The sequence below is a fragment of the Gallus gallus genome, chromosome 2 (assembly GCF_016699485.2).
Source record: "Gallus gallus isolate bGalGal1 chromosome 2, bGalGal1.mat.broiler.GRCg7b, whole genome shotgun sequence".
Classification (NCBI taxonomy): domain Eukaryota; kingdom Metazoa; phylum Chordata; class Aves; order Galliformes; family Phasianidae; genus Gallus; species Gallus gallus.
The window spans coordinates 55145654-55165799 of NC_052533.1; the positions used below are offsets into that span (position 1 = coordinate 55145654).

The 20146-nt window shown below is 36.8% G+C and overlaps 1 protein-coding gene across 9 annotated transcripts in view; it reads left to right on the plus strand.

Moving 5' to 3' along the window:
- The window catches only part of SLC12A7 (solute carrier family 12 member 7), a 74643-nt gene that overhangs the window by 20590 nt on the left and 33907 nt on the right, over positions 1-20146 (plus strand). For all 9 annotated transcript variants that reach the window (XM_025147245.3, XM_025147246.3, XM_025147247.3 and 6 more), the window contains exons 4-11: positions 961-1107; positions 1872-1926; positions 7453-7583; positions 9056-9297; positions 11731-11942; positions 16301-16468; positions 17789-17887; positions 18591-18648. In XM_025147245.3, coding sequence (XP_025003013.2) covers positions 961-1107; positions 1872-1926; positions 7453-7583; positions 9056-9297; positions 11731-11942; positions 16301-16468; positions 17789-17887; positions 18591-18648 — 1112 coding nt within the window. The remainder of the gene's footprint in view (positions 1-960; positions 1108-1871; positions 1927-7452; positions 7584-9055; positions 9298-11730; positions 11943-16300; positions 16469-17788; positions 17888-18590; positions 18649-20146) is intronic.

A 20146-nucleotide genomic window follows, 5' to 3' on the forward strand; every position in this document is an offset into this window, starting at 1 on the left:
TGCAGAGCTTTTGTTAATGCAGCACAGTGTTAGTCTATCTAGAATTGACTGGCCAAGTGAACATTGTATTTACTTGCACTGTATCAACTTGCGGCCTGAAAGCATGATTTGTATGTGTTTTTTTTTCCCACTTTGGTGCCTGAAATTAATCAGAGGTTAAGCAATAGTCTGGTAGAGTAGAATTTTAGTGACAAATAGTCTGGTAGAGTAGAATTTTAGTGACATAGTATAGTACTGGCACACTTCTGCTATATGAAGAGACTGAGAGAGGGAACTATTCAGACTGGAGAAGAGGAAACTTGTAGGGATCTTATTTATACACACTGATATCTGAAGGGAGGTTGCAAAGAGGATGGAGCCCTGTTCTCTTCAGTGATGCCTAGTGCCAGGACAAGAGGTAGTAGACACAAATTGGATGGCAAGAGTTTCTGTCTAAAAATCAAGAAACACTTTGCTGTACAGGTGAGAGAGAACTGACACAGAGCAGTAGTTGTAGAGTCTCCCTCCTTGGAGACCTTCAGAAGCTGTATGGACATGGTCCTGGACAATTTGCTGTAGGTCTCCCAGCTTGAGCAGAGGGTTTGGACAAGATAACCTCCAGAGGTCCCTTCCAACTTAATTGTTCAGTGATTCTGTAATAACTGAGCTTGTATACAACAACTTCATCAATGGTACTAACATTATCCAGTATGCTAAAAAATAAAGATATAAGTCTGTGTGGCATTGTGTCCTTTTAAGTACTTGGAAATCTAGTGCAACCCTTGCTTGCTATTCTAAATTGGCTGCAATTTTCACAGCCTGAGTTGTGATTTAAGGCTAACTTCTGTATGTGGAGACCTACTATGTATATTCATTGTTTCTTAGTTGAGTATTTCAACAGAAAAGGCCTGACTTTCATGAAGTGTAGAAGGATCATTTTAATGATGAAGCCTGAATGGTTTTGTGTGTCTTTGTTTCCAGGTTCCACGAATGGGCACGTTTATCGGTGTGTATCTGCCTTGCTTGCAAAACATCCTGGGAGTTATTCTTTTCCTGCGTTTGACATGGATTGTAGGAACAGCTGGAGTTCTTGAGTCTTTCATCATTGTTTTCATGTGTTGTGCTTGTGTAAGATAAACTTTTTTTATTATTCGTTTACTATTCTGTTACCAGAATACAGCTGCTTTCTCTCGTATAAGTAAATATTACAAGATTTCTTCGTAAAGATAAATTTCTCTATAAAATAATAATACTTTTTCTATAAAATTTCAGTAGAATTGGGAGGTACAGATGATAATGTCTTCTATTACTCTTATTATTCTTACTTATTATTCTATGTGTCATTTCAGCCTATATTGGGTTTTCTGTGAGCCAATGACAGTAAGTTTTTAGCTTGAAGTATTTAATGGATTCTACCAAATGAGCTCATAGCAAATATTTCATGATACACATTGTATCACATTGAGACCTAAAGTCTTCCATTTTATTTTCTTTTTTTACAACTTTCAAACAAACCAAACCATAAACTACTGGCATTGTGTCCATAAATTCATTTTGTGAGATGTGAAATCAATAGTAGATGAATTTGTCATAGCATTGATATTTTACCAGTTTGTCAATACCATTACATTGGAATAAAGAACATCTTAAGTACACACTCAATGGTCTGTACTCGTCAAATTCTATTTGAAGGTTGTCTGAAACGTCTAAACTAACTCAATCTTCCTGTAGAAGGTTCAGTACTCAATTTACACGGAAGTCTCTAATCAAAGATGATCAGTTTTAGTTGCTGTGAAGTTTTATTAGTAAATTCTTAAGTGTTTTTGATCACTGTCTTGTCCCATCTTTCAAAATACTTTAAATATTTTAATTTTTGTTTCATGTTTCCACAGACTATGCTAACTGCAATTTCAATGAGTGCAATAGCAACAAATGGTGTGGTTCCAGGTAATCAATAATTTTTTTTAATCTTAGATAAAAAATGGTCAAATGATAAATGATCAAATCTGAGATAAGCTACTGTAGTATTGAGATATCATATGAGCTATCAGAAGTAGTACTTGGAGTATAGTTTCAAGTGTCTTGTAATTGACTTGTTAAGGTGAGGTGCTGCCTTCTACCTGGACCTTACAGGTAGCACATTTTTTTTTTTAATCATCAATTATTTGATTCTATTGAATGAAAGATATCATAATTTGAGCTAATAGAGATTTGTTTTGTAAAGAAATTTGCTTCACCTTAAATCTACCAATAAAGTGCTTTCTTCCCCCCTGAAATTGCCCCTAGATTACCTTTTATATATTTATTAACATCTGAAATAGTTTGGTTGTTTTCTGCAAGAATAATAGCCAGTGTACACTGGTAATAATCTCCTCGTATATAAGCATTTTATGAGCATTTTGAGCATTCGCTCATCTCATTTAACTTTTTCAGGAACAAATTTGCCTATTAAAATGTTCCTCTTCAGTTATGAAACAGATGTCTTCAACACAAAATCAGTTTGCTTTTGAAGCTCTTCTAATCTTTGGTTTTCAACAAGTTAATTGAAAATATCAATATTCTGATGTTATAGACCCTGTACAAATGCTTAGAATAGATTTTAAATATTGTAAATATATGTATGTGTATATGTATGTGTGCATATATACATATATGTATATATATAAAAATATTTAAAATTAATTAATACTGAGTTTTAGAGCTTTTCTAGCTTACTAAGGTTCCAGAATAGATATCTAAGTTGTTGGGCAAAATTAAGCACTACAGTTTGTGCAGAATCTTGAATTCCATTACTTGAAGGGGGCCTAGAGGAAAGCTGGGGAGGGACTTTTTATAAGGGCATGTGACAGGACAAAACTAGAAGAGGGTAGATTTAGACTAGATATTAGGAAGAAATTCTTTACTGTGATGGTGGTGAGACACTGGAACAGTTTGCCCAGAGATCTTGTGGATGCCCTCTCCTTGGAAGCGTTCAAGACCAGGCTGGATGGGTCTTTGTGCAACCTGGTCTAGAAGGAGGTGTCCCTGCCTATATCAGGGGGCTGGAGCTAGATGATCTTTAAGGATCATTCTATTCTATGATTCTGTTTCACAGATGTAGTACAGTATGTGAAATATAAATGCAGTAAGAATTTTTTTCAATTGCTTTTATTTTATAATTAAGTATAGTTATCCTAGTCACTTTTCAGATAAAAGTAATGTTCATCTCTTTTTCCCTCTTATTTTTTAAGTTTATTGTCCCTTCCTTATGTTCCAGGAGTAGCAGTACAAAGTACCTATGATTGAAAGGAAGCTAGGCAGGAATAAACTTTTCATTAATTACTTTCGTGTTATGACTATAGAACTTTCCTCATCACTTTCAGTGATATTGTTGCTTTTTAAGTTAATAAGCAAGTATTAGTAGTAGTGAAGAATGAACAGTAAGCTTTTCATTGCATCTGTAAACTGAAAACTAATATTTATTATTCACTTTTCAAATGAGAGTAAAGAGGTTTTTGGTAAACTTCATCAATATTCATCCTCCTTTTTATTTCCTTCCCTTTGGAAAGTCTCTAGGTCTGGAAAAAACATCCAGCTTTATTCAAGGAAAGACTGAAGGTTTTTTGTAGGTCTGACTACATAGTTGTTATATTGTCCTTTCTGGTTTTATTAAGTACTAATCAGTAAACTAAATCAACTTCCAGTCTTCCAATAACATTCTCCTGTGGTTGTACATACTTCCAGTAATCTTGCTTCATTGGTAAATGTTTTAGAATAAAAAAATCTTAGATTCTATGACATAAGGAACTCTTCAATTCATAATGTTTTTAAGGCAATGTTTAAAAACTGTAAATGAAGAATCTACTTTTTTAATTAATGAATTTCTCATCCTAAAATTCTATCTGCCATGAAGAACTACTGATATTCCCATTGTGCTTTTTTGTTTTTGTTTGACATAGTGATCTCAAAATATATTCTCTTGCATCTCAAAATATGTATTTTTAGCAAAGTTTCTCATCAGATTCTGATCTAAAAGATGTCATTTCTAATCCCAAGGCCTTTAATTAAAAAGTAGGGTTGCTTTTGCTTCTAACATTTTTCTAACTTTTTCTGAGTGATCAGCAAAAACTTGATGTTAGAATGGTGACTACTATGTCAGTGAAGAGACCACTTACAAACATATTCTAACTAGCTGGTTTAGCATCTTATTGGATGTTAACCAGCCTAAGGGAATGATTGCCTCTACAGATATACTCCCACAACTATTTTTAGAAAACTTTAGAGAGAGAATGGAAACTAATGGAAGGCAGCAGTAAGAAGGCAAGTTAGCATTGTATTTCTAAAGCTTAATTGTGTAAAACTTTTTAAAAAGTGGAATGTTAACTCACTTTTTTCTTTTTTTTCCTGCTCTGAGAGGTTTTGGTATATGATTTGGAAATCTGTGTTTTTTTTTTTTTTTGAAGATACCCTTTGGTTAAAAATTGTTTTACTCTAAGCGGTATTATTAAATATTCCAAATTAACATGCTTCCTTAAATTTTTTTTTTTCTGATTGCTGCCAATGGAATGTGACTTGTGCCCACCTAAGATCCTACCTTGCTTTGTTGGCTCTGACAATGTCCAAACTTTGTGATATTTTTTGTCCCCGTCTCTCTAGCTTCTGAATCAAAATATTTATAGAATCATAGTATGATTTGGGTGGGAAGGAACCTTCAAATCATCTAGTTTCAACCTCTTGCCATAAATAGGGCTGCTTTTCTCTAGACCAGGTTGCTCAAGGCCTCATCCAATTTGGCTTTGAACACTTCCAGTGATGGGGCATCTACACTTTCTCTGGCTGACCTGTTGAAGTGCCTCACCATCCTTGTAGTGAAGAATTTCTTCCTAATGCCTAATCTAAATCTGCTCTCTTTTTGTTTGAAACCATTAGCACTTATGAATTGCTATGCTCCGTGAGAAAGAGCCCCTCTCTATCCATCTTGTAGGCCTCCCTTAAAGTACAGGAAGGCTGCTAGAACATCTCCCTGGAGCCTTATGTTTTTCAGGTTCAGAAACCACAACTTTCTCAGCCTTTGTTCACGGAATAGGTGATCTAGCCCTCTGGTCATCTTCATGGACCTCCTCTGGACCCACTCCAACAGTTTCATCTTTCTCTTGCTGGGGATCCCAGAGCTGAAGGCAGCATTGTTGGAGTCTCATAAGGGTGGAATATAAGGGGCAGAATTCCCTACCTCAGCATGCCGGTCATGCTTCTTTGGTCACAGTTCAAGATACGGTTTTTTAAGCTGGAAGCGAGCATTGCCAGCTTGTGTTCAGCTTTTTTTCTAGCAGTGCCAAGTCCTCTGCAGGGCTGCTTTCAATATTTGGCCTTATTGAACTTCATGAGATTCACAAAGCCTCACTTCTAAGCCCGTCAAGATCCCTCTGGATGACATCCCTTCAGCATGTTGACCACAGCACAGTTTTGAGTTTGGCAAACTTGCAGAAAGTGCACTCAATCCCACTATGTCACCAACAAAGATGTTAAATAGTAACAGTCCTAGTACTGACCCCTGAGGAACAGCAGTCATCACTGATCTTTGCCAAGACGTGGAGCTATTCACTGCGGCTCTTCGAGTGTGGCCATTCAGCCAGTTCTTCATTCACTTGAATGGTCGATCCATCAAATCCACGTGTCTCCATTTTAGAAACATGGATGTTATGTTATTTGATACTTATGAGACAGTGTCAAATGGTTTGCACAAGTCCAGATAGATGATGTCAGTAGTTCTTCCCTTATCCACCAATGCTGTCACCCCATTGTGGAAGGCTATCATATTTGCCAGGTATTATTTTCTCTTAGTGAAGTCATGTTTGCTGTCACCAGTCACCTTTGTGTATTCCATGTGCCTTACCATAGGATCTGCTTCATGATCTTGCCAGGCACAGAGGTGAAAATAATTGTCTTGTAGTTCTCCAGGTCTTATTTTTTTTCTCTTTTTTAAAATGGGGGTTATGTTTTACTTTCTCAAGTATCTGAAGGCTTAAATAGACTGCTGTGATTTTTCAAATGTGATGAAGAGTGGCACAGGAAATTTATCTGCTGTTCCATGAGGGCCTTCATATCCATTTCATCAGGTCCCTCAGACTTGTGTGTGTTAAGGTTCCTTAAGTGGTCTCGTGCCTGATCTCTTACAGTGGGCAAGGCTTTATTCTCTCAGTCTCTGCCTTTGCCTTCTGTGACTTGTACAGCATGGCTAGAACGTTATTTGGTGAAGACTGAGTCAAAAAAGACACTGAGTACTACCTTCTCTATGTCCTGGGTAATCAGGTCTCTCAGTTTTTTCAGGAGAGAGCTCACATTTTCCCTCATCTTCCTTTTTATCACTTACATACTAGCTGTCCTACAGATGGACACCACTGGTCCCTACTAGACAAGGTTTCTCGAAGAGTACCATGGTCTAAAAAGCCATATCTGTGGCCAAATCACTAGTCCAGCAACTATGAATTGATCTGCCATATTGTTCTGGTCTTCTCAAAGCCTTTTCCTGTGATTGATAGGATTGAAAAGATTATTTATACGCCAGGTCATTTTAATGCTGTTCCAAGGGTTCTGTAGTCCTTCATGATACACTTTAGATGTTCTTGACAGTGTTGTTGGTGCCGCATGAAGTAACAGCAGTGGATGGTGGTTTTCCGCAATCTGTACAAGGCTTGGTAATTTCTTGGTAGTGTTCATAGTACTTACATAAGCCCATGCTAAGAGACACACCTCTCATGAGAGTGGATCAGGGCAGCAAATTGGTGCCTCTGTACCTCTCAGAAAAGAGTCAGCTACAGCTATCACCTGTTGTATTTTCTTGTTACACTGGTTGTTAAACAGTCTGTGTAGTGTCACAATCAACTACTTTGCTGAGGGCCAAGCTGGCATCAGAACTGATCATCTCACTGACTGAGTATTGGTAGGGATTAACAAAAGTAGAAAAACATAGCAGGACTTCTGTGCAGCTCTTTGATATATGTTGAATTGTTTGTGTAATGTAAGAACAAAACTACGAACATCTTCATTTGCCAGTTTTAGCTGTCTTAAAAAAAAAAAAAGCCTACTGATTTTAAGTGATTAGAGTGTCTATTTGTTTTAATTTTCATTTCTTTAGCATGGTCTTAGGCAAATAACCAACAAAATAAGCTAGTATCTTCTTACTTTCATTTTTTTTTATTGTATAATTCTGATGTCTTTACTTCTGATGGATGAATCTAATGCTTAAAATGTTTGGGTAGCTGGTGTTTTGAAAACACTACTTTTGTGAAAATGCATGTGATGATGTGCACCTCAAAGAGTACATTCTAACAGCACAGCTGGTGTAAACATCAAATACCATTTGGTATGAACATTTTAATGGAGATGCACTCAGAGATCTTCTGAATTACTTAGGTTGATTGAATGACTAAATGTTTTGATCTCTACTACTTTTGTTAATCTGAAAAGTTGGAACCTTTTTTGTTAAATTTACAGCTGGAGGCTCCTATTATATGATTTCAAGATCTTTAGGACCAGAGTTTGGTGGAGCAGTGGGACTTTGTTTTTACCTGGGTACAACCTTTGCAGGAGCAATGTACATTCTTGGTACAATTGAAATCTTATTGGTAAGTACTGGTTTCTCGTAAGTCTGTGTATGGGAACTGTTGAATCACGGCCTGAACCTCTGATTGACCACTTGAGGCAAGAGCTGAGTCAGCTGCAGGGGCACAGGTGAATGCAATTTCACCTGAGTGACCGGAAGGGGTGGAGCCTGGCTCCCCCCTCCTAGACTCCATTTAAGGGCTGACTCCCAAGGAGGATCTCTATCTGGAGATCGCTCCTCTTGGAGTCCTTCCATGAGCCCAGGACACCAGTGTAAGATCTTTATTTCATTACTCCTTTGTAATTCAATAATCTCTCTGGTCCAATACCTGTATACCTGTTTGCCATACAGTCTGTTTTCAGTCTAATCTGAGAGATTACTGAGCACTGTCTAAATATAATACTTATAGGTTATGTTGAGGCCTAAAATGTATTCTAGTCTGATTTTTGAATGCTTTGGTACCATGTTTGTAGTATGTCAATATTCTTATTCTACTTACGAATATTTGAAGAAGTTCAACAAACTTTGATTTGTGGATTTGACTTTAGCCTAGCAGTTCCTGTGATGATCATAAATTTATGATCGTAAAATTATTATTAGTATTTAAACAGTTTAACAGTTTTTATTCCCTACTTAAATTAGGAACAAAACAATTCAGTAAGTGACGTTTAGTGATTTTACCAAATAGGGTATATCTGTTGTGTCATCTCTTTGTAATATGCTCTGGAAAAAAGAAGAATCCTGCAAATTATGCTTATGCTGCTGTAGTCTTATATAGTTTGAGGAAAACTCGTAATAGTAAGATTTATGTTTAGTTTTGGAGTTTTTGGTGTAGGAGGAAAAGAACTAGCAATAGCTTGTTCTTTTCGTAGGTGTCAGACACTACAATGTAGCACCCTCTTTGAAATCTGTACCTGCCACATGGAAACATACTTATGTTCCTCCTCTTCCTCCGTTTCTTACTTTTTTTTCTTGTCTGGCAAAGACCTAAGTTTATAGGCAGAAGAGGCAGAAACTGTTAGCAGAGAAAAAGCAGGACCAAAAGCCGTGCCTCTTTCTCAGTGTATCCACTCTGTTTTGTCCTCTTATTTTGTCTTCGCCCTTGTTCTTTTTCCACTTATATAGGATGCTCATTCAGCTTAATGATCACTTTTTATACATGCTGGTTTTCAAAGTAATTTATCTAGAGGATATAGTTAAAAAATTAGAGTGACACATAATTAAAGCCTCATTGTACTTTAAACCTGAGTTTTACAATGTCTCTATACTAGGAAAAATCTTGAAAATAACTTTTTGTTATTTTGTTATGCCAGATGCATATGAGAATATTTTTCTGCTCTTTCTTCACTAAATAACCATGCCATCTGGTTGAACTTCTTTGTGAAGTAAGAAAACTGCTAACTGTAATAGTTTAGATTTTAAAATTCAAGTAAATTTAGTTCTTCATAAAATTATTGTTATTACATAAAAGGTAACTTGCTGTATCTCCTGCAGACTTACATATCTCCAAGTGCTGCTATATTTAAAGCAGAAGAGGTTGGTGAAGAAACAGAGGCCATGCTGAATAACATGAGAGTTTATGGAACGTGTATTATCATTCTGATGGCCATAGTAGTTTTTGTGGGAGTCAAGTATGTCAACAAACTTGCACTGGTCTTCCTTGCCTGTGTGATTCTATCCATTATTGCCATTTATGCTGGAGTTATTAAGACTGCTATTGACCCACCCGATTTTCCGTAAGTGACATATCATTAACTAGTATAGATTATTATTAAAAAAAAAAAAAAGTGGGGGGGAAAGAATAGCTACTACAACCAATTCAAGTTTTAAGCTAAACTTTAAAAATATGCTCACACTGATCTCAACTGAAGGTTTCATATCTTTATGAGGCACTTATGTGCTCTTTTTGTTATCCTGAACTACCTATTTGAATCTTTGTTTGTAAGACATAATACTTTGGAAAATGTTCTCAATGTTATGTCTTAATGTTACTTAATGTTTTTTAGCCATTGTTCTTTTCATGCCTAAATGCAAAAGTGGTCTTGCTGACAGTAAATATAGCTGTTTTATCTAATGAATTAAGAAATGAAAGATACAGAATAAGGTAACATCTCAAGGAAATGTTGTAACTATGAACTGTAGGTAGTGTACTTCAAAAATTTGTCATGAACTTTTTGAAACTTCCATTTCACTCTATTCAAAATAGAAGCTTTATGTTGTTAGATTCACTTGCTTTACATGAAAAATTTTCTACCTTTTTGTTACTAAAATCTAGTTTTGTTGTCACACGTGGCATATTGTGTCTCAACATCTTTATCTTGTAACTTGCTTCAGCTCACTAAAAACTTGTTCTGTTGTCCAGTTGTCAGTATGCTAGTTTTGTTTTTGTGCATCTCTTCCTGCTTGGTATGCTGAGCTGATTCTTTGCTATGTGATTGTTGCAGAATTCCATAGTAATCTGAAGTGTTAATGGTTGCTTCATAAATTGAGCAGTTAAGCAGTATTTTTGGACTGTACTGTAAAACATAAACAAACTTTTCTGTTGACAAAAATGTGTTCAAATTTGACACTTCTCTGAAGAAAACTTGTATTTCTTAGAAACTGGAACTTCCAATAGGAAAATATTTAAATCTTTCAGTCGTCTCTATAGGTAAAAGAGGGATCATCTGGATACGTAGCATTGGTAAGACATTACCAAGTTTCTAGACACTGCTTCTGTGATACATTGTTATTTGGAAAAAATATTAAACAAAGCTTATCTTTCTATAAATAGAATTGTTCACATTTTGATGAATCTGTCTTAAAATAACAAACTCAATTGTGGTTTCACATTATAATAAAGTTGTGAGTAGGTCACCAAACTCACCATCATACAGCAAGTTGGTGTGGGTTTGTAAAAATAGTTTTCTAGTTTCTAGTCTAACATTTGGACGTTTTACAAAAACACCAGCTTCCCCTTTCACTTAGCTATGTCTATCACCTCACTCCATCTCTGTTAGTTTTAGGCATTTTGTAGATGGTGAAATACTGTAACTTATTAGCTTACATCATGATCTTCCAGCCAAATCAAACTGAAAGAAGTTTCTGTAGGTTGAATAGTTAACCGAATCCAATAGCAAAAATAATGAGGAAGATCATTCTCTTTAGCAGCAGACTTCCTGTTAAATCTGCTTGACCTTCATGGATTTGCAGCTGTACCTAGAGATGTACTGGTGTCCTGTAAATTTCCGTTTTTCTTGTACTCTTCAATGCTATCAAAAACAGGATGTTGCACTAAGTAAATATGCTGCGTGACTTGGTATATTTGGCCTGGTAGCAAATGCTATGTTTATGCTGTTTGTTACCAGATTCCTGAACTTCTTCAGAAGTACCAGATGTTTACTACTTATGTGCTCTAACTTACCTGCCTAACACTGATGCTTTATTTGATCATTCCTCATTTCATCTTTATAGTTGCTATGAACCACTTTATTAAACAAGCCTGTGGGAGATATCTCCTGAATGTCTTTTGCATAGCTTAACAAAGGGTTTACAAAAGACTATTCCCAGTTGCTTAATGTTCTTTGTTAATAACCATTTGCTTTTTGCAAAACATTCCAAGTTTTCTAAGTTCCGTAATTGCTTCTTGCAAAGAACTATACGATACTTTGAGCTAAGAGTTCAGTGTTTTTCAACTTTGTTATTTCTCCTGGCTTACTTCCTTACCTTTTAATCTAAAGTACTTGTTTCCTGGAAAAGTGCATAACTCTTGCTTAATCTTTCTTTTGCATTTTTTTGTCAAGCTTGTCACTGCATTGTATATTCAAATGACTTCACATTTTTTTAATAGAGGTCATGATATACTCATGACCACTATTATTTAGTGGTCAAGCTGCTTGAATTTATTGTATTTTCCAGAGAATAATCAGAAAGCATGATAGCTGTCCTAAAGTGGAAATGTTTGAGTGATGTTTTAAATGTTATTGATGATGGTTTTATATGGAAAGACTCTCTCTGCTTTAATAGATGTTGTATAGCCCATAACATAGGTACTATAAATACTGGATTTATGAAGAAGCCGTATTTACTATAAATACTGGATTTATGAAGGGTTAAAAAATGCTTAAATGCACAGAACTATGCTGAAGAAACACTGTTTTTGTTTGTTTGTTTTGTTTGTTTGTTTGTAGCATCTGTCTTCTTGGAAACCGTACCTTGTCAAAACGTAGCTTTGATGTCTGTGCCAAATTTACTGAAAGGAATAATGAAACAAAGACTACAAACTTGTGGCTCCTCTTCTGCAATAGTTCTTTGCCCACTGCTATGTGTGATGACTACTTCAGCCTCAATAATGTAACGGAAATTCAAGGGATTCCAGGAATATTGAGTGGAGTTCTAATTGGTAAGTCAGAAAGCACAGTGATCTGTGCTGATTTGGCCTGAAGCTGTTCAGTAATGTAGTGTTCTAGCCTGTCACTACTCCTTAGTTATAACCTACTTCTGTTGAAAGATTGCTTCCAGGAGTCTGCTTCCTTCTTTAACATTTCCATCTGGTTTTGGAAGCTTAGCGTGAATTGCTTTCATATGGGGATCGTTAAGGTTTTACAGGCACTCTTTCAAAAGCTATTTTTCTATCATACCAAATACAGTTACTTCAAAATCCCTTCAGGGAGGCACGTTGAGATGTGAAGTTAGTCCAACATTGTACAGCATGCCAGTTTGGGGAAAAAAAATTAAATGTTTTTCTAGCTACCAGTCTGGCATTTGGACAGGAGACTTTGTGCAAAGTGTATAGGATATCTTACGTTTATATTTTTATACAATTGTGGATGCTTGAAATTTAAACTAGTTGCATAGGTTCATAAATTTCATTTTGAACATGTAACAGATAGTATTGTATAAGAACAAATAATGTTTATGGGGATGAGAAGGACATTCTGTTTCCTGTCCTCTACATTCCCTTAAAATAGAATTTGATTATAGAAATATGTAACTCTCTGTAAGGAGGGATAGGGACACTAAGTAATTGTATTACTGCCATAGTAATTCAGTTTTAAGGGTTAAACATAAAGTGTACAAATACATACAAAGATCCTAGCTGAAGCGTAGGCTGCTTTGTGTCTGAATTTGTATATAACATTGCTCAGCTTCCTCAGAGTCAAAGATGAAATCCTGGTTTTGACTGAAATGTTTATTGCAAGAACTGTGACTTGAGATTTTATTTACTATATGCGTTTTGTAACTTAGTACGTATATCTTTTTTTCTTAAATATTAGATGTCTCTTCTCATGTTACTTTACATTCTCTCTATATGCTCAGAAAACAGTTCCGTAGTCTAAGCTTTCAATGGCTGTGGTTGTTTCATTTTCTTGACGTCACATAAAGCCAAGATCTCTAACAACCAATATGAGTCTACTGAAAGCTCAATGTAAGGGGAGAACTTTCCAGTGTTCATTGTTTGACACTTAACTATAGATAAATTTAATCAGTTTCTTTACTAGGCTCGGTGACTGAGCAGGAGGTTTTTATGTAGTTCTTCACAGTTCGTTTTTGCATTTGCTACCTTTGCATTGGAAAGCACTGGTTGCATCCTGGTACCATTTCCTGGTGAAGTTTACTGGGGGGTTTCCTGAGCTTTTGGCTTTCCTGAGCCTTTGACACCGTCCCCCACTACATCTTTGTGGAGAAGCTGGCTGCCCACGATCTGGATGGGCATATGCTCCACTGAGTGAAACAACGGCTGGGTGGCCAGGCCCAAAGAGTTGCGGTCAGTGGAGTTAAATCCAGCTGGTGGCCAGTCACAAGTGCTGTCACCCAGGGCTCAATACTGGGGCTGCTTCTATTTAACATCTTTATTAATGATCTTGACGCAGGGATTGAGTGCACCCTCAGTAAGTTTGCAGATGACACCAAGCTGGGAGGGAGTGCTGATCTGCCAGAGGGGAGAAAGGCACTACAGAGGGACCTGGATAGAGTGGATCAATGGGCCAAGGTTAACTGTATGTGTTTCAATAGGGCCAAGTGTCGGGTCCTGCATTTGGGTCTCAACAACCCCAGCCAACCCTACAGCCTTGGGAAGAGTGGCTGGGAAGCTTTCTGATGGAAAGGGATGTTGGTGGACTGATGGACAGTCAGCTGAATATGAGCCAGCAGTGTGCCCAGGTGGCCAAGAAGGCCACTGGCATCCTGGCTTGTATCAGGAAAGGTGTGGTGAGCAGGACTAGGGAAGTAATCCTGCCCCTGTACTCAGCACTGTTGAGGCCTCACCTCAAGTACTGTGTTCAGTTTTGGGCGCCTCAGTACAGAAGGGACAGTGAGGTGCTGGAGCAGGTCCAAAGAAGGACAACAAGGCTTGTGAAGGCCTTGGAGAATATGCCCTACAAGGAGTGACTGAAGGAACTGGGGCTGTTTAGTCTGGGGAAGAGGAGGCTGTGGGGAGACCTTATTGCTTCCTTCCAATATCTGAAAGGTGCTTACAGGGAGAGCGGGGTTGGTCTCTTCTCACTGCTGACAGGTGACAGGACAAGGGGAAATGGCCTCAAGATGCACCAGGGGTGGTTTAGGTTGGCTATCAGGTCAAACTTCTTTACGGAAAGGGTTGTTAAGCACTGGAATAGGCTCCCCAGGGAGGTGGTTCAGTTACCATCCCTGGCTGTGTTTAAAAAATGTTTGGATGTGGTGCTCAGGGACATGATTTAGCAGAGGGTTGTTATAGAGTTAGGGTAGTATGGTTAGGTTGTGGTTGAACTCAATGATCTTTAAGGTCTTTTCCAACCTGAGCAATTCTATGAGCTGTAAAACTGAATATGCACTTATTTTTACCTGTTTTCTGTCTTTGAACCATTTTTTTAATACATGTGAAGTCTTTTATTCCGTGTCTATCTTAGGATTTCTTACCCAAGGAATCTGTCAAAAATATACAGGAAGTCTAGGCGGGCTAAATTAAGAAATCTACTTCAGTTATGTTTCCACCAGGGAACTTGAATAATTGTGAGGTATAACCTTTATTTAACGGAAGCTGTGCTAGGCTTGCACGGTTCCGCAAAGCTCAAGATAAAAACAGTGTGGATAAATACTGATTACATTTGAATAGCTGTGTGTCTCTTACTTTTATTCCTTGCTGTTGTTGCTGCCAGTTGTTCATTTGCAGATGCTGCTTTCAAGTTGACCCTATGCTTGCCATGCTTTAATCCTTGGATAGCAATGCAGTTTCAGGTAAATTAATATTTAGCAGCACAAGTCCTTTGGTATAAGGATATCTTGGATAAACACCATTGTGCTAGCTGAGTGTTAACACGAGTTCTGGTATGTAATGTAGGCTGACACTTGGATAGCAAAGATTTCTTAAAGGAACTCTTCCTGCACTGGTGGTTTGTTTCACTTTGTACGAAGACTTGCTGTAGACTGCATGCTGTAGTTGGGAATTTGGAAATCTCGTCTCATTTTCTGTCACTCAAATGTTTGCTGAAATTCCTGAATTTCAGTTTTCTTGTTTTCCTTAGCTCTTGCTTTTGTGTCTTCATCTGTACATTAGTTTGTTCTTCATTTGAATGAGGTAATGTGTGTAGTTGCTCTGTAGCAATTCATGTTTACCTTTCCTTTTAACTGTAACTCTTGTCTTGCTTACAGTATTTTCTCATGCATAATTCCATATATTATTATTTCATAGCAGTTATTAATACTTCCTTGGCAAATCTGAATCTTTGGCTCCTCAGGAGATTGATTTTTGATTCTGAATATTCATATTGTGTTGAAGGTAACATCATGATGGTATGGAGGCTGTACTCAACTCCTTGAAGTTCATAGAATTACTAAGGTTGGAAAACACCCACAGAATCACCCAGTCCAACCGTTCACCCATCACCAATAGTTCTCACTAAGCCACATCCCTCAACACAACGTCCAAACGTTCCTTGAACACCTCCAGGGTTGGTGACTCCACTACCTCCCTGGGCAGCCCATTCCAGTGCCTGACCACTCTTTCAGAGAAGAAGTTGCACTGGATGACTGAAAATTCGCCTTCAGATCCCTTGTCTCCTAGCATATGAAAGGAAAACTTGTCTTATTTTATAATGAGATCTGTGTTTAAGTGTCCTTACTATCTTTTTGGGGGGCATAATTAACATTTCCACAGATGTACAGATCTTGGAAGCTACTTTTTATTGACCTATCAAATTTTGTTATGCAAACATCCTTAGTTTATAGCTGGGGGAATATGGACCACTACCTGTAGTTTGTGTGTGTTGTTTCTGTTTGTTTAAATTTCCTTTGCTTATTGGTACTATTCTGGAGTTTGACTAGTGACCATTTGGAATACCTTCATTGTGAACAGCCGGATCTTGAACTATTGTTCAGATTTCCTTAATATGGAGGCTTTTATTTTTTTTTTCCTTTACTGCTATACTTGTTATACTTTTTAGACCACTACAGTTGATAATACATCCGTATGTTTGTATAAACTTAAGTAGATGTTTTAGAAACATGTTAGAATTTAATTCTGTAACTCAGTCTTTAACAGAAGAGAATTTTTTACAGCATATCCCATATACCGCTATATCTCTACTGACATCTGATGGAAATGTCCACCAGTTATGACTGATACCGATGTTATTGCTGCTGTGTCTAATTTCATAAGGAAGCATTGGGAAATGTCATGCTTTTTATAGATGAAAAGTCATCCAGCTTATAATGGTATTGCACTCTCACTCTCTCTAATATTCTGAAGCAGAGGCTACAATGACTATTTTTTTCCCCTTGTAGATAATCTGTGGAGCACCTATTCAGAAAAAGGATCAATAGTTGAGAAAAAAAATCAGCCATCAGTTTCTGGATCAGAAGACATAAAAATTGCTGGACGCCCTTATGTTTTCACAGACATCATGACCTACTTCACAGTGCTTGTAGGGATTTATTTCCCATCTGTAACAGGTAGATTAAAACTATTTTTCTTGAATGAGGATGTGTTTAGAGCTGAAAAAAAATTTGGTGTGCATATTGATGACACATGGTATTCCTTATCTGTCCAAGTTTTAACTAATAGATTTTCTGGTGCTAGAGAGACGTAGCTGGCTGCTTGTTATTTTAGTGGCTTATAGAACTTAAACAATAGATCAGTTGACAGGCTGTTTTCTGCCTCTCACAGAAAAAAGAAACCTTGATGCCTATCCACAATAAGTTCCAGCTGAGTTAAAAGTTTTTATCTTTATAATGTTTTAATCTTCAGATGCATGCAAGGAAACTGTTATGTATTAAGGTGTTACAGGTCCAAGCCATGAACTCCTTGTAGGTTGTGGGTTAGGGTTAGGGTTACTCCTTCTAGGTTGTGGGGTTGTTTTTTTGTTTGTGTGTTTTCCCCTCAGCTCTAACAGTAGAGACTTTTTGATCAAGACTAAAAGTTAGGTTAGTTTCCCTCAGATTTCATTTTACTGAAATAACTAGAAAACTTTTTATTGAAAAATCCCAGCTCATTAATATTAAGGAACAAAACAGAATTTTGATGCAAATTTGCACTATTTGCTAATAGAGTACCAAATGGTGGTTTCTCTTCATATTCTCCACTGTTCTCACTTCCATACTTCCCTCTTTCTCTCTTTATTAGCAACTCATGATATCCTACATTGTAGTTAGGATTTCATTGTGTGGAGTTTGACAGTATTTTTGCATTGGAATGTCTTGACCTTAGCTACTCTTTTTTTTTTTTTTTTGTCTCTAGTGGTGATAGTTTTTATTCTACTTTTTAACATTGTGTTAGTAAAAATTTTTTGGTCTTTAATTAGATTCAAACATGAAGGTGTGCCTGTGATCTCATGACCATTCCTTTTGTGTTTCTTATTGCTCCTTTCTTTTTGTTTCACTTTTTATTATTTAGTAGATTTGCTTGTATATCTTACTATGTATGGTCTGCTTAGTAAGAATTTGTATGTCTGGTCATGCTGGTTAAAATTCCTAAACTCATGTTTATAACATCCATCTCCTACATTTTGCTTTTCTTGTACATTTTCCTGTTCTAAATATAATCAAGTTTTTACTGAGCCTTCTGAAATTATTTCCGTCAGTGATGAGTAGTAACACAAATTTATGAATCAAATGAAGATGCAAAATAAGGACTTATGCAGTAATATAATACAATTCTGTAGCCTGCTTTTTGGTTATGATATAATAAAAAGTTAAATGTTCCCATTCTATTAGTCATTTAAATGAAGTTGAATTCATTGGTTTTTATGACATACAAATTTATTTTTTCTTTAGGTATTATGGCAGGTTCAAACAGATCTGGTGATCTTAAGGATGCTCAGAAATCTATTCCCACTGGAACAATTTTAGCTATTTCAACTACTTCTTTTATTTGTATCCTTTGTGCTGTGACTTTTTTTTCTAGTCCACATTCTGTAGGTATAGTATTGGTTTTTTTATTTTTATTTTTTTAAAAAACATTGATTAGCCTGAGTATAAAATCAATGAAATCTAACCTGAAAATAAATATTTTATATTTATATGTATTATATATTCATATGCATACACATATATTATAAAATATATGCATGTAGTTGGTTAAAATTTCCAGTCTTCTACTAAGGTTTCAAACTCCAGCTTGCAACAAACTCCAAATTACAGTTTGTTTACCTTTTACCAAAGTTACCAAAGTAAGTTACCAAACTTACTTGTTTGTTAACCGATAGAGAATTATAGCATATTCCAGTTGGCAGATTGCTTTGTCATAACATTCAATACAGTCGCTAAAAATCTTAAAGCTAGGTAACAGCGGTAGTAATTGTTATTTATTCAGCAGCTAGAAGACACAAATATCTCTGCATGAGAAATTACATGTTCTGTTTCATGATGTGTGAGCTGTTTGCTTCCAGTACTTTACAAAACAATTGTGGATCAAATGCAGGACATATGTAAAGAACACAAACTGAAAATTTGTAGTATGGGAGAATAATAATAAAGACAAAAACAAAAAAACTGAAGTTAGTTATCATGGGCATTTAAGTTTTTCTCTATATAATTATTTATTTACAGTGTTATCTTCCTTCAGTCTCAATAATAGATCTTTCTTGCATAGTATTGTTTGGTGCCTGTATAGAAGGTGTGGTATTAAGAGATAAGTAAGTTGCATTCAACTTGTAATTTTATAGGGAGCATGTATGATCGATCATGAGTTATGTTAATCAGATTTCCTTTCATTAATGGCTCTTCTGGGAAACATCCATGTGGAATATTTTTCATTTGTTTAATACTGGAGAAGTCTATCTTTTAAGTTGAGATGGTTGCAAAAACTGAAAAAGGGACAGTATCACTGGAAGATATAGAGGAAGCATCTGAGATAAATGTTTGTGAAGTAGAACTGTTCCTAATTAAACACTCTTGAGAGACAAAAGCATAGTTGGCATTTGTAGAATTGGCTGAGATGGCAGTAAATGTATTTTTATTAGTTCAGGAGAGGTAATGTGCTCCTGAGAAATAAAGACAAAAATATTTTTTTTACAGCTGTATGACAAGTTCATCAGAAAGAATACAATATATCATCTAGTGAATGCATGATACCTCTAGGTTTTTAAAATGATCACTTGTAGCTTAGGACTCATCAGGACAGATTTTGCAAGCTGAGTGCAGGTAATCTGTCATAGAATCATAGAATGGCTTGGGTTGGAATGGATTCCAAGGTTTATCAAGTTCCAACCCCCTGGCCACAGGCAGAGCAACCTCCAGATAGGTACTAGACCAGGTTGTCCAGGGCCCCATCCAACCTGGTCTTGAATACCTCCAGGGACGGAGCATCCACAACCTCTCTAGGCAGCCTGCTCCAGAATCTCTGGACCACTCTCTCTGAAGAACTTCCCCCTGACATCTAATCTAAACCTTCCCTCCTTGAGCTTCAAACTGTTTCCCCTTTGTCCTATCACTAACAACTAGCTGAGTAAAAAGTTGATTCCGCTCCTTTTTATAATCCCCTTTCAAGTACTGGAAATCTGCAGTGAGATCTCCTTGCAGCCTTCTCTTCTCCAGACTGAAGAAGCCCAACTCCCTCAGCCTGTCTTCATAGGGAAGATGCTCCAGCCCTCTGATCATAGTCATAGTCCTCCTCTGGACCCTCTCTGACAGCTCCACAGACTGGTCACTATAAGAACGCATTGTAGCAAGATTGTTGATCCAAGGTTGTTGATTGTTCTTTCATTTACACAGCTGCCAGTTCATGTTTTTCTGAAGTCTAGCATAAGAATAAAATGTAGGAGAATTTCACAGAATCATAGAATCACAGAATCATAGAGTTGTTCAGATTAGAAAAGACCACAGCCTAACCATACCACCATAACTCTAACAACCCTCCACTAACTCATAGAATCATAGAATCACTAAGGTTGGAAAAGACCCACAGGATCATCCAGTCCAACCATTTGCCCTTCACCAATGGTTCTTGCTAAACCATGTCCCTTAACACAACATCCAAATGCTCTTTGAACGCCACCAGGGTTCGTGACTCCACCACCTCTCTGGGCACCTCATGTCCCTGAGCACCACATCCAAACATTTTTTAAACACATCCAAGGATGGTGACTCAACCACCTCCCTGGGATGCCTATTCCAATGCTTAATAACTCTTTC